The sequence below is a fragment of the Aedes aegypti genome, chromosome 3, assembly GCF_002204515.2.
Source record: "Aedes aegypti strain LVP_AGWG chromosome 3, AaegL5.0 Primary Assembly, whole genome shotgun sequence".
NCBI lineage: Eukaryota > Metazoa > Arthropoda > Insecta > Diptera > Culicidae > Aedes > Aedes aegypti.
Genome location: NC_035109.1, coordinates 12,733,223 through 12,748,885, shown reverse-complemented (window position 1 = coordinate 12,748,885; position 15,663 = coordinate 12,733,223). Strand labels below are relative to the sequence as shown.

Here is a 15,663-nt window from a genome sequence, read left to right as displayed (position 1 = left end):
CAGCTACAACTTTGCCGAAGATCACATTTTTATGGGACGTAAGGATAATTTGTTATTATTGATAACAAAGTCTATATCATGCTGAGATGATCATTCAACTACTTTCAAACTGAGAGAGACTCGCGAAGAGGAAAAATATCAACGTCATATGCAGCCCAATTTCCCCTCTCACGATACGTCAAATGCAGCCCACCGTTTTTATGGCTGAAAAAGTGAAAAGTATTGTGTTCAAAGTAAACTGTTTTTAAAAACCTCAGTCGGCGGAACAGTTTTTTCCAAAGCTGCAGATAAATCTAAGCAGAAGATTAATTATTTCTAATGTCTGCTACGTTTGCTGGCGTGAAATTTCACTCAAACAGGTATTTATGATTCGATGTGATGCAAACTCAATTATTTTTTGCTGAGAGGTTCATGTGAGGTTTTGAACAGCATGCGCATAATTAGTATAAACACAAAGTGGAATAAGAAAAAAACTCAGCAATCATAGAAAAAGAAGACCGCCTTCGCGAGTCTCGTCTCAGCTTTCAAAGCAACACTGCTTTTTTGCTGTAGAACATAGTAGCCTGGATTACTTTGATCTATTCTTCCCGCCAGGAGTACCACTGTTGCCTGCCGAACAGCTGGTGAAGCATGCTACATGGAAACCAAGTTTATGATGATGAATAACAATTTATCCTGACGTCCAATCAAAAAGTGGTCTTCAGCAAACTTGTAGCTGGGAAGTTTTCAAATGAGGTGAGTGTATTCACTTTTCCATAAAATGTAATGACGAAGAGATAGAAGGCTGAACACAAAAGATTGGCGTTTTCCATAGTAATCTCCATATAAACTTCAAATGGCGTGTGCACAGTCTAATTTCTTCCGAATCACTTCAAACTTTGGAAGGATGCTATTTACCATAATAAAAATCGTTTAAGCATAGGGGAGCTAAAATTTCAAAATTTGCATCACTCTAACTTATACCATCGTTGCCTTGCTATGATCTCGAATGGCCATTTCTTGGTCCACCGGAAGATCCGGAACATCCGTAAAATCGGACATACCCTGTAAGTTGTTCTAGAGAACCTGTTTTTTTTTTTTTTCAAACAAATTACAGTGATGAGCTTCTAATTAGTATACCACCGTTGCCTTGGTATGATCTCGAATGAACATTTCTTAGTCCTCCGAAAAATCTGAAACATCCGTAGAAATGAAATGCCAAAAATTGACTTACAGAGCTGCAATTTCTTCCAAAGAATTTGCATACGTGGTTTCGTATCAATGCTGTAACTGTCGTCTAATCCTACGGATATTCCGGATCTTTCAGATGACCAAGAAAAGGCTATTCGAAATAATACCGAGGCGATGGTGGTAGACTATTTTGATGCTCATCATCTAGCAAAAATTTCACGAAATGTCCACTTTTACGGATGTTTCGGATCTTCCGGAAGACCATAAGGTGAACTTGACCAAAATCGGTTGCCCTTTTCTGTTAAATAGAAACACCATTTACTATGGTTAATCTGTTCAGAAAAGGAAAAAGATAGATTTTTTACCCGACCTGACCCAGGGAGGACACCGGAATATCTCCGGCCATAAGCAGTAAATAAGTTCACTTGGTTCAGCAAATGAAAGTAGAAGCCTTTGGTTTGCATTTAGTAAAAACCACATCTAAATCAGTTGAATTTAACATTCACAATAACAATTTAAAAAATAAATCGTGGTTCGGTGGGATACGGGTTAAAACACTGACAACTATTTTACTAGGAGGCCCTCAAAGATACTTCCCTTATACCTTCCCAAATGACGAAATTTGTAGAACAATTTCTTCATGACTTCTTTTAAAAATTATTCTAAAAATTAATCCTAGATGGGGAATCGAAAACAGGCACGTGTTACTCGTACTTCTTAATCACGATAGGAGTACATATTTCATCTGCGTGTTCTTCCAAATACTTTTTACTTTACTTTACTTGCTTGTACCAATAGTTGCGGTAAACCCGAGCCAAGTCGGATAACTGGATGATATCAAAATATTAACAACTTGTATTATCGCTGTCATTTTGATATTATGTTATCAATGATAACTGAATGATAACAAAATTTGTTATCATTGTATCCGTGACAGAAACTTTTGACAATAGTTTGATAACAAAATATGTTATCACACATCTTTCCCATAACATTTTTAAAGCATATATTATTAGCCCGTATAGGCCTGAGTGAAGGCAAAAATTCTAAAACCCTCACCGCTCAGCGAATTCTTAATGGATTCAAATGATTTTTTGTCAGTGTACTGGCACACATATCTAGTTTCTAGAAGTGGCTAGAGGAACTCGGAAATATTCCTGTGGCCGGAGTTATTTCGGTGGGTCACTGGGTCAGGTCGGGTGAAAAAGTCACTGTGCGTTTGTGCCCCTGGAGGTAGGCAAATTTAAAGTCACAGATAATTTCCAGAATCGGCTATGTCGGAATTTTAAGAAAATTGCATCATTGTGAACCTTTTGAGAAACGATTGAATTGGATAAATATGGCTTTTGCATTTGATTGATCCTACAAATGATCATTTTCGGGTCCCGGAACGTCTCAAACTTACGATAAAGTGGCCAATTTGTATCTGAACATCTGTGCCAAGCTTATGGGAACGCATTTTCGTGCACAATTATGTTTGATTTCTACTTTTCGAGAATTGAAACGGTTTAGTATCCAACAAATCTATAGCCGTTTCTTCCGGGCATTACGTCCGAATTGCCACATCCGGTATATTTTAAACGATGCAAAACTCTGCATTCATAATGTTGAATATTAGATCTTAATGATTTATGCAAATAAAAATGATTGTCATTGCAAATAAATAAAGGTAACTTGGCATGTCCCAAAAAATAGCCCTTTTTTACCCGACTTGACCCAGTGACCCACCGGAATAACTCTGACCACAGGAATATTTCCGAGTTCATCTGGCCACTTCTAGAAACTAGATATGTGGGCCAGTAAACTGACAAAAAATCATTTGAATCCGTTAAGAATTCACTGAGTGGTGAGGGTTTTAGTATTTTTGCTTTCACTCAGGCCTATACGGGTTAAACAAAGTTGACTTTTCATCATACAAAATTTTGTAAAATTATTTGAAGTGTAAGTTCAACCCAAAACACTCACCTCTCAAAATTTTCCCTTGATTTATGAACATGAAATTCAAAAATATATGATGATGCTAAATTTTGTTATCAACTTGAAATCAGTGATAACATAATTTATTATTACTTTGTTATTCGACAAACAAATTTGAGTTCTCATTTTTGTTATGTTTTCTGTTAATTCATCCAAAGTGATAACAAAATCAGTTATCAAATGATGATAACCAGGAAACAAGATTTGTGATCATTTTGCTATTCAACTTTGCTCGGGAAATGTTCCTATAGTGGAGGATTCTATGAGAAAACCACGGATACCACAACTATACGGCCCATAAAGGCATAACTGTCCCATATGGAAAAAGTAGGCATTGAGAAAATAGCGCTCAAAATTTGAAGTTTTTCTCCTCATTCAAATGTTCAGAACATTTCTGTATACCATATTCATTTGACACAACCGTACAAATAACTCATTGTGCATCAATTGATCGGTTAAAATTATAAACTTGAACACAATTCACGTTCTGCAGTTGTTATTTGAGGTGAAAGTTTATATAGAGACTGTTATGCCTTTATTTTTCAGTATAGGACCGCATCAACTTCATATTTTTCCACAACATTTTCAAACAAAATGTGTTAATTTTAATATGCATAGTAAAATATAGATCAAATTATGGATGTTGCGACGAAAAAAGGTGTTGGCTCGAAAATCAATATGGGACAGTTATGCTTTTATGGACAGTATAGGAACACAAATTAAAAATTTACCTCTACTAAACTGCCGTGAATCGCAAGTCAGTCCCATCTGCATTTTCGTCAAAATTGAGTTGAGTTCAATTTTCAACATATCCCCAATGCTCTTTCAGATGCACTAATGAGATAATAAAATTTGTTCGGAAAAATTAGGAAAAAAAACAGCAAGTCAAATTGTTCCATAATGAAAAGTAATCGCATATCAGTCCCACTACGGAATTCCGCACCATGTAACGCAAAAATGAACCGTGCTTTGATCATCCTTATATTTTTCTTGAAAAGATAACGTAGTGAGAAGCAAATTGTAAAAGTTTCATTAGGATTTGAACACGTTCCAATCCTCTGGAATTTTTTAAATATTCGTATGGAAAACGAGTTTGGAAACTTCACAGCCCATTTTCTCAATGCCTACTTTTACAGATGGGACTGCGATTCATGGCAGTAAAGGAACAGTGTATTAATAGTGGAGGTATTATTTTTCACTGACATGCCGCGGATTACTGCGATGAAATCATTTTTCTCATAATGTCAATGTTCGTTACTTCCCGTTACAACGTTAACATGTACATTAATTGCGCATCTTGAATCTGGGCGTTTAAATGAAGTTCAATCGCTAAACATTGCCGTTCTCGGACCGATACACATGCAATTTTCTTCTTCGCTTGCTTTGATCATGTTTAAATCATAATCAAATGGTCGGTGTTCAGACAAACTGGACCAAATATTTTTTTATTGGTTCTAGAATATGTACCCCAGTCATTCCAAATGTCGAAATGTTTGCATTATTAGCAGTTGTAACGGAACTTATCTATTTGATGATATATCTGTACCAAAACAGCATCGGAAAAATCAGAAATGATGAAGTCCTCAACGTTCCTCTGGAACGCCAAAATATCATCTAGTCCGATCTGTCTGAACACTGACAACGAATTCTGCAATTCGTGATTACTCGAACGCTTCCTTTAAGGATTTCATCTGAATTTCTTAAAGTGTAACCTCATGAAACTGTTTATATAATTATAATATTCAATAAGTTGATCATCGATTTTTTTTTTTTGATTTTCCAAACAGTTACTATGAAAATTATTTCTGGAATCTATCGTAGACTTCCGTGCAATCAGTAGTATTAAACTAGCCAGACTTTTAGACTTCTGTGGAGAACTCTCAATGAAATTCATACATTCTGTGGAGACTCACCAGGAAGACTTATATGGAGACCTCTAAAGATACTTATGTAAAGACTCTTCGGGATTTTTTTTTATAAAAGCTGCTGTGGAGACTTCTGCCGCGATTTCTTTGAAAATTTCCATGAATATTTATTCCTATACAAATAATGCGACTATTTTCGGATGAAAACGTAAAATCCGTTTTTAAGAATAACATACAAAAAACATAATCTAAGAACGTTAATTTTAGCGACAGTTCCTGTATGATACTTTCTTAGCATGTTACCAAATAGGTGCTATAAAGTTATAAGAATTATTATTATTATCTTTATTACCGAGACTTTAAGCCTGTGACTGGTTCGTCTCTACGAAGTACAAGAAACTAGAGCTGCTTTTACCATGTGTTTTCCATTAATTCTATGAAAAGAACTGATGGACCGAATCGACAATTTAGCCGGAAAAAAGTGTTTTCTCTGTTCTCGTCGATTTTAGACGTTCGATGTGTTCAGAGAAGTTATTCGTAATTGAGTTTTGCATCTTTTAATAAAAAAGTTGATTAGGGTGGCCCTTATTTAAGTTGAAATGTTGACTCAAACTTTTTTGTTTGATGACATTTGTGGTTGCGCTCTTCTGCAAACTTTTAGAAAATGTTATTTTGAACAACTTTGTCGAAGACACTTTTGATCTAACTCTTCATTTGAGCTTAGTAAATTGATTTTGAAAGCTTTAACTTAGAGTGGACCCGAAAAATCAGTTTTTTTGGTCTAACTTTTTTATTTTCAGTTTTACGTGAGACCACATTCAGTAGAGTTGCAGAGGAAGTAAAGATACACATTTTTGCTGAACATCGCAAGTTTGTATTTCTTGTGATTTTGAAGTTATAAGCAAATTTAAGTGAAAAACTATGAAATCTTCAGATGCCCATAACTCATGGAGTTGGTTCGATAAAATTTGTCTTTAGGTGGCATTTGAAAGGCCATACAATAGGCAACTTTTGCTGCAAAAACTGCGAGAACATAATTTTTGTAAATTGAGAAAATTCAGTTCAAAAATACACATAAAAAACTCAAAATTCGCCTGTAACTCACAAGATGTCTTCAGCAAGGTTATGGAATTTTACTAGATCTACAACTTTTCCATGCACCACTTTTTAGAGAAATGTGAAACAAAATATGAAGAAATGGTGATACGATGTAGATGTACCTTATATTTATTACTATAAAACATTAAGCTAGTATATCAGTAGTCGCTTTCATATACTTGCTGATGTAAACTTTGTATGGTATTATGATTTTATTATTGTTATTATTTTATCACTACTCAGTGGTATGATTAACATATAATTCAAAATGTAAAATAGTGCCAATGCAACTTAAGAAAGTTTAAATGTTTCGTCATTGTGACTGCTATTATTGTGACTGAATAAATACAATAGTGTCCTGGGGTACAGAACTGTGAAAATGGTGGAATAATCTAATATTATTGAATAAGCCAAGGTTACCAAAATATGTGCGGGTTAGGATAAGTATAGATAGAATAAAAGAACAATTATATTGCTACTACTTGAATAATTTTGTATTAACTAATACAGTGAAACCTCCATGAGTCGATATTGAAGGGACCATCGACTCCTGGAAATATCGAGTCATGGAACAGCAATCCTTTGAAAAGCTGCTTCTAGCGACCATCATAGTAACCATGAAATTTTGTTTTTAGTATGGTTCCATGAGTCGATATCGAGTCATGGAACATCGACTCATGGAGGTATCACTGTAGTAAAATGTATTATGAGCTCTACATTTATTGTTTCACATTTCTCCATAAGGTTCGATATGAAAAAGTTGTAGATCTGGCTAAAACCTACAACTTTGCTGAAGGGAGCACGCCGTTAACTTTAAAATCTTGTGAGTTACAGGCGAATTTTGAGTTGTTTATGTGTATTTTTGAACTGAATTTTCTCAATTTACAAAAATTTTGTTCTCACAGTTTTTGAAGCACAAGTTGCCTATTGTATGGCCTTTCAAATGCCACCTAAAGAAACATTTTATCGAACCAACTCCATGAGTTATAGGCATCTGAAGATTTCATAGTTTTTCACTTAAATTTGCTTATAACTTTAAAATCATAAGAAATACAAACTTGCGATGTTCAGCAAAAATGTGTATCTTTACTTCCTCTGCAACTCTTCTGAAGACCACATTCACGTAAAATTGAAAATAAAAAAGATAGATCAAAAAACTGATTTTTTGGATCCACCCTCAGTTAATACTTTCAAAATCAATTTACTTAGCTCAAATGAAGAGTTAGATCAAAAGTGTCTTCGACAAAGTTGATCAAAATAACATTTTCTAAAAGTTTGCTGAAGAGCGAAGCCACAAATCAAACAAACAAGTTTGAATCAACATTTTAACATAAATAAGGGCCACCCTATTCAACTTTTTTTTAAAGGATGCAAAACTCAGTTACAAACAGAGAAAACACTTTTTTTCCGGCTAAATTGTCGATTCGGTCCATTGTGCATTGGCTTAAATGGACAAATTGATATGAAATTCAAGTGAAATTCAATGTGAATATTTAAGCCAAAGGTGACGTACAAAATACTCTTCTTTTGATCAGAAACGCTTTCTATGTGTAAAATTGTGCTTCACTTATGCCTAAAATGAAAAGAATAAAATTTAATGAAAAATAGAGTAGATATTGCGACACGAAAAAAAACGCTGCTGCAAAAAAAATCAGTTGAAATTATTGACATTTCAATAAACAATATCCAATTATTGCCTACTAAGATTAAACTATAAAATTGGAAGGCAAGAAATGTCAAAGTCAAATCACCCCTCGTTGTTTTAAGGCTAGCGTAAAAAGTTGGATAAGGAAGCAACAATGCACTTGAATGAAAATCGTGCCACAAAATGGCTGAAATCATATGACTTTGAACTTGGAACAGAAAAACAGATACCTTTGTTCATGATCAATTAGAATTGCGGCAGATCGGTGACACATTTCCCGCAATTCGTCCCTTCTAGTCTGTCTGTTAAAATGTAAAATCGCTTTCCTAAAATGTCACGTGTGAATCACGATAACGCACACAGAAGTTAATAATAATCATGCATTAGAAAAACGATATTACCCAGGAACGAGTGCTTTAATCGGATTGCTATCATTCTGATTGTTTCAACATGCCATATCGCTCAATAATGACTACGGGCATGCTCGATTTCACCAGCATGGTGTCTGGCGTGTAGTCGCGACTAAATTTTACATGACTGAGACCTACCATCATCGGGCCAGACCCATTGTCATTGTAGTCGGGAGACGCCCGTCGTAAAAATGAAGCAGCCCTGTGTTTTAGCGGGGCCCACTAAACGGGTTATCAGGCCGAGCGACAACGACCGACCGGCGTTGCATAGCGGAGTAGCAAGAACAAATTCTGGGTCATAAATTTAAATTTAAAAATTTGACACTTTTTCTAGTATTATGGCCCAGATATCAGTAGCGGTAAACGCGCAGCTATTCAGTAATCCTAATCTGAGAGTTGCAGGTTCACATCCATGTACACATGCAAAAATGGGCTTACGGCAAAGAAAGCTCTCACTTGATAACTGTGGAAGTGTTCATAAGATCACTGATTAGAGAAGCATGAGCATGAGCATGATTGACCGTCCGCAATTGCTCCTCCGTTATTGCAAGAGCAACTGTACTTACACAAGGAATCAACAGACACTACTCAGGATCAGTAGCATCTTCAATGTGTAGTACTGGTGCTCTTATTGTTACAACATACAATAATGGCTCCGGCTGTTGACCGAAAATAGGTCAATTTGGGGATGGGAGGGAAATGTTGTCGTGTTATTTGCTTATTGGAAGCCGAGGAGTCCTCTGCAATTCCATGAGAAAACACTTGGATATGGGAAAAGATTCGTTTTGGTAAATTAAAAAGCTATAATTTGAACCAATGTGGACAGATATCATTTTGGCCGTGATTGATCTCAAATACTCCTGTGAACGCTGCAAGCACGATTACCCGCGCTATCATCGCAGTGTAACTGTGCGAGACCCCTTCAAGAGAATCCACCTTCTATGAGGTCGGGCCTGCCTTACCAAATGCACACTAATTCCAACAAAAAAATTCCTGCTTTCCACCATCAGAAGTGTCAACGCTTTTCATTTGCAGAACCCAATGTCGGTCGTTTGAACAATCGCCGGCGTTCCTTCTCGGATGTTACTGTGTAAAACTTTGAAGAGGCTTACCCTCTCAGCTCGTGATGATAGCGGCACTTCAGGTGGGGTGGTCTCTTTATGACACTTTTGATGAAGCTCGCGCACAATCTCCACATTCACGCTTCACGAAGTGACGAGGCAGCGTGTGAGCAAACAGTGTAACCGTGAACAGAGGGAAAAAAATGTGAACGACCGACGGCTCTGAAGGAGAGGAGAAAATCGCACTGGCAAGCTCACGGAGAGATAGCAGCATCAGCACTGCCTCCTGATGCGAAAGTTTGCTGGTCCTTTAAGGAGAGGGGGATTTTAACGAGCTGCAGTTCTGATGCCCGGATGCGATGCATCAGGAAATGGCCAGGCTGTTCCCAGTCAGAGTGATAGCATAAGGCACACCATCAGTAGTGGCAGTTACGAGTAGGGAAACACTAGCTTCATTACAAGATTTACGACTTGCTTGATTACCGAACTTGTTCCAGCTGTTTGATGATTGTTTTGTGGTACTTTGTGGCGTGATTGAGAGGGCAATCGACGGGGATTGTTAAACTTAGAATCTTTTTCTATTTTTGTTGAGAAGAACTAACCAGATAGTGTATAACTGATTACTAAGAAAATTTCATTAAAACGCAAATTTAACATTTTGAATAACTTTTTTCTGGCGTAAGCTTTTTTCTCAGCTTATTGTTCTCATTGCTTAGTTAACATAGAGATTTATTTGCCAACTGATCATTTTTGCATTCGTTTATCGTGTGACAAGCACGAAGATATTCCATGTCCTGGGAAGTCGAGAAAATTTCCTTTACGAAGAGATCGTCGAATGGTGGTATACGAACACATAACCCTCAGCTTGGCCATGTTGAACATCTGAACAACAATACTTCCCTTAGCTTATTGTTCTCATGAGCACTTCTACAATTATTAACTGATAATTGCATTTGCCAAGTGATCGATTATTTTAATTGATGAACGAATAATTTAATTGAAAAAGAATTAAATCTGGTCAACGTGTGATCTGACTGAGTGTCCAATAAACTACATTTCCACTTTCCTCTCTCCACCCAACAGGATCCCTGGCCCTTCGGCTCAAAACGGTTCACATCCCACCATACAAACACCGCGGCGAATCGGCCTTGCTCCAGTGTCAGTACGAACTGAAAGGCCAGCAGTCCCACAATGGCCACAGCCATCACTCGACCAGCCAGGTGCAACGAGGTCGACCCTGGAACGATTCCGCTGGTAGTTTCCGGCATCACGTCTATCATGACCACGACTACTACAGCGATTCGGAAAGCGGCGACGAACGGCTCTACTCCATCCAGTGGTACAAAGACAACGAAGAGTTCTACCGGTACGTCCCGTCGGCGAGTCAACCCATCAAAAGCTACAAAATCGAAGGCATCCGGGTGGACCCGAACCACTCGGACGGCACCAAGGTGATGCTGAAGAGCCTCACGCTTAAATCCTCCGGGGTGTATCGGTGTGAGGTTTCCGCCGAGGCGCCCAATTTTGACTCGGTCCAGGGCGAGGGCCGAATGGATGTGATATGTAAGTTCGGTAATTCTTAGGTTTCTTGAACGCCTACAGCGTTGTATATCTTCCGTACAGATCTTCCCAGAGACGGTCCACACATCAACGGGAGTGAGAAAAAATCCTACCACATTGGTGAAACGATGGAACTAAACTGTACCTCCGGTCGATCCTACCCAGCGTCCACCCTACAGTGGTATCTGAACGACAAATTGGTGCTTGATCCTCGATATATAGTCCACTATCCACGGATGGTCAATCAGCATGGGTTGCTGACGAGCTTTTTGGGGCTCAGCATGGTTGTACAGCCACATCACTACATCGACGGCTCTATGAAGCTGAAATGTGTGGCAAATTTGTCACCGGTGCTGTGGCGGAATGGGCAGGAGAGCATCATGCAGTGGGAGCAGCCTCCGCTCGACAATCGGGTTGCGATGTTGTTAGGTAAGTTATTAAATGTACTTCCTCTACTTCTTCTTTACCTTACGTTCACTGGAACAGAACCTATTCCACAGCATAATAATACCGATCGATAAGCATTGGCCTAATGTGTCCATTATGTCTATAATACCCCTATATCGTATGGCAAGAAAAGATCTTCGACCGGCGGCGTTTTGAATTGGAACCCAAGGCCTTCAGTCTTGTTGAATAGCTGCGCGTTTAAAGCTACGGCTATCTGGGCCCCGAACTCCCTTTGCTTAGATATTGAACGAACAAAATTGAGTTACGCGGAATATAGGGCTCAGTTCCTGGCAGGCTTTGGAAAATTTAACGATCATTGACACACGATCCATAATTTCATTCCTATTTATCCGCCTGCATTCATACAGTACGCATGACATTTATCGTTCGTGGAACACACACCAACCACTGTTTGGCACCGATCGCTGTGTGTCAACACTTGTAACATTCGCTGACCCACTCTCATTCTGATCAAGAAAGAGAAGCGATTTTTTTTTATTTTCTGCGCTATGTTTGCTACCAAAAGGGTGTTCAATGGTCTAATAGATTATTAGTAGGTTGTTAAAAGCTGCATTAACAGAAAATATAAAGGTTATTATCAATTTTATGCAAAACATAAATCACCCGAATGGCTCGATACTGTTGCAATCAGTGACAGTTGCTGCTCTTGAACGCTCTCGTGCCACGTACCAAACGAAAGAGTGGATGTTCACATTCATAGGGCTCTCTGATTGCGATGTGCCATGAACTGTTATGGTTCGCCAACTGTTACAGTCCAGTGCTTCCCAAACTTTTTTGACTTTCGCCCCCCTGAGGCCAATATATTTTTGAAATGGCCGCCTGATATGTTTTTGTAAAATTTGTATTAGACGCTCTACTTTGCTAAAATTCAGACCAATATATTACCATAAAAAATCAAAAATTGATTAAGTTATCATGTTTACTTATGTAACAATGTTAAACATATGCGGTTATGGAGTTGAAATTAATCATATCATTTTCATTGATATTTTTGTATCATAAAATTAATCTGTATAATTGCATAATATCATCATGATATATTTTCTTAAATTTCAATAAACGACTGTTTTTAAAAATGATGTGCTAATAAGTAATTCATAACAGCAAACAACCTAAGAGTATTTCATGCTAGTGCACCAGTTTTCACTGCGCTAAATAAATTTGGCTGACTTTCTGAATTTTGAACTTATTAATTTGTTTGAATAAATACGTTCTTTTTTTAATTGTAAAAACAAATGTGAGAGTTTTTGTAATGTAAGATTTTTTTTTTTTTTTTGTTTTAAAAACTAACATTTTTTTTTTTCAGAGAACCTTGAGATTTTTATCCGATAATTCTTCAAATCTAGTTTTAGTTGCATGATTAACGTCTTTGGTGATTATTAGTTCCAACGTTAGCACCTTATTTTTGCTAACAAAATTTTCTGATTTTTTTGATAGTTTGTGCTATAAGTTAGTCTCAAGTGTTGCCGAAAACTTGGCCTATGATGACCCGGATGCCAATAATCAAAACCCTTGCTGCCCAATTCTAAAGCTTTTTTATAAATAAAATATCAATTCATTAAATTTAGATATTTGAACCAATATCTAAAAATGTTTAATAATTAAATGAAATTGATCAATTTAAAAACACTTTAAAACTATCTCTGACTACAAATATGTTGTGTATTTCTTTCAAAGTGCGAGATTGCATCGAATCATATTGGTGTCTTCAGAGCACTTATTCTTTGGACTGCGATGAATAACCCCGCTGGTTTTTAATACGTTATGTTTTGAGAAAATTTCAGTTACCAATTCATAATTTTTAGCGATGCGTTACAAACATATTTCGTCTTCTACAATGTGTGTCCAAGTTTTGTCTATCCTGATGTTATAAGAAAATGTTAAATTGTACAAACAGATAGAAGGAAAGACTTAAATGTGGAATCTTTAGATTATTAGAGTATAATCTCTTATTAAATTGAGTCTCTTCTCCAAATGAATCGTAGTTTTCAGTTTCTCCCACTTTCGCCCCCTTTCTAGTATTTCCGCCCCCCAAATTCCATTTTAAAAATATTCGCCCCCCTGGACCTGAAAATCGCCCCCAGGGAGGCGAATTCGCCCACTTTGGGAATCACTGTGTTACACTCTCCGAATATGGTTCGATCGGCTTATTCGGATCAATATCCAAACACTGGTTCCTGGCTGGGGGGTGTGAACAGGATATCAACAAGCAGCCAGGCTCAAGCAAAAATTTTCATCAAAATGATCCGAGTATGCAAATGGACTATCGAAATATATAAGAACCCCTTATGAAAATTCGCCACAAGGAATCGTGTAGAAATTCATAAATTTGCCTTATGAAACCAAAATTTGAAAACAAAAAATGTTTACGCGGCAACCTGGAATCGAACCAAGAACTTTGCGATCGATGGACTCGTGCGTATACCACGCGCCTATCGATGCCTTAATATAGAGTGACGCTGTAATGTACCGTTATAGCGCTCGCATTGCGCAATGAATTTCGATGGCCCAGTTCGCTGCGTGTAGTAGTTTGCGATCATTAGTTCGACACGCTAAAAACTGCTATACATTTTATGTGACACAAAACAACTGTTGAAAAAACGTTAATTGGTCTTATGGATGCGTAAATTTTTCAGAACTTTTAAGAAATATATTTTGAACTAACATACGATCAGTAACTATCTAATTCAGCTGAATTATTGAACTTATTGCCTGCATCAAACTACAGAAGCTTGGTGTGAAGTATTTGAAGTGTGCATCTTGAAGATGGTTTCCTGCGAGACAAACAAACAACCAACAGTTAGCACTGGTAGAAAAATATGTGTTCAAATTGAATGACCAAAATGTTGGAGATTCTCAGGTTCCTGATATAAAATTTAAATCGAAAATAAATTCCCAGGGAAAGGGGTTTTTAGAGTTTCCTAAATATTCCTTGTGCGTTTCAAGTTTCAAGAAGTTTCTAGGAGTAAATAAGCGATTTCTAACCGTTCCCAGTGACTTCTAAGAAGTTCACAGAAGATCTCAAGTAGTACTCAAAAGATCCCAGAAGATTTCCCAAGGGTTCCCCAAGCATTCCAAAATGTTCTGAAACTTCCAAGAAATTTACAAGAGGATCCCAGGGATTTTCCGAAAGTTCTTAATTATTTCTATTAGACTTCTTGAATGTCCTTCTTGAAGTCTTTAAAGCTATTCTACGGTTTTTTTTTTCAAAATCTTTTCCAAAACTCTGCAGAAGTTTTTGAAGGGTTATCTGGGTTCTCAATGAACTTCTAGAGATTTCTTGTAGTTTCCAAGTAGTATCCTGTGCAACTAGGAGCGTATTCATATGATTAAAAAGTTGGATTTCAAGAACTTTTCATGAATTTCCAAGAGATTAGGGTTTATACAGGGCGAATTTTGATCCCTTTTGCAAGTTGCGGGAGCTAATACGATTTCGATGCATGAAGCCTTTCATCCATCCGGTTGGCATTTCTTCGTCCTTCCATACCTTCAGAAATACTTGGTGGACTGACTGGTAAAGCTGTTGACTTCCGTGCTTGAGAAGCTCGACTTGGATCTCGTCCTTCCCAGTAGACTTACAGTTCTGCAGCTTATTGATACCCTTTTTAATCTCTTCTATTGTCTATGAGTCCACAGCTTGATCGTCACCATCAATGTTCATCCTGTTTCTTGCTACATTTACATTTTCAAGCTTCAACAATTGCTCTTCAAGCTTCAACAAGTGCTCCTTCCACCTGGCAGCCACCGCTGTTTTATTGCTCAGCATATTCCCTTCTCGATCATTGCACATGGCGGGCACTGTTAAGGTAGCGTATGCTTAGGGCATTTTCTTTCGGCTCTCGCTGCCCTGTACCGCTCTCTATTCTGTCCCCAAGTAGCACTGGTAACAAATGCAATATTTTAGAAAAATAAAACAAATTACATTGCCGTTGCATTTCAGATATTTTGTAGCATATCTTATTGATGATTTTCAATTTTGGTTACTAAACTATTACATTGTAACTTACGCTTTGTTTACATTACATAGGTGTTGCATTTTTACTTGCATGTAACTTATCCTAGAGCTGTCAAAATGAATAAGTTACATTGAAATTGAATCTGTGGTTGCAAAGAAACAAATAACACGCTAGGTTACATACAGATTGCTAAGTCACATGTATGTAACAGCATGAAGTTTGTTTACCATTTGTCATAGGGGAAGGGGTGAAAAAATGAACAGGATGATAAAACGAACACCGAACTTGTTACTCATGAACATGAATTTCAATAATTTTAATTACGCACGGATGATTTACGGATGACACGGAATGGCGAGAAATCGTTTAAGGGGGCAGGATCCGTCATCAACTAAATAATTTTCAAAAGCAGTTTTTTCGTTCAAAATCATGAATATATTCATGTGTTCACTG

At 37.3% G+C, this 15,663-nt stretch overlaps 1 protein-coding gene across 5 annotated transcripts in view; it reads left to right on the top strand.

Annotated features, from left to right (window-relative positions):
- LOC5564316 overlaps positions 1-15,663 on the top strand; it is a 90,531-nt gene that overhangs the window by 58,045 nt on the left and 16,823 nt on the right. For all 5 annotated transcript variants that reach the window (XM_021851187.1, XM_021851183.1, XM_021851188.1 and 2 more), the window contains 2 exons: positions 10,310-10,789; positions 10,850-11,215. In XM_021851187.1, coding sequence (XP_021706879.1) covers positions 10,310-10,789; positions 10,850-11,215 — 846 coding nt within the window. The remainder of the gene's footprint in view (positions 1-10,309; positions 10,790-10,849; positions 11,216-15,663) is intronic.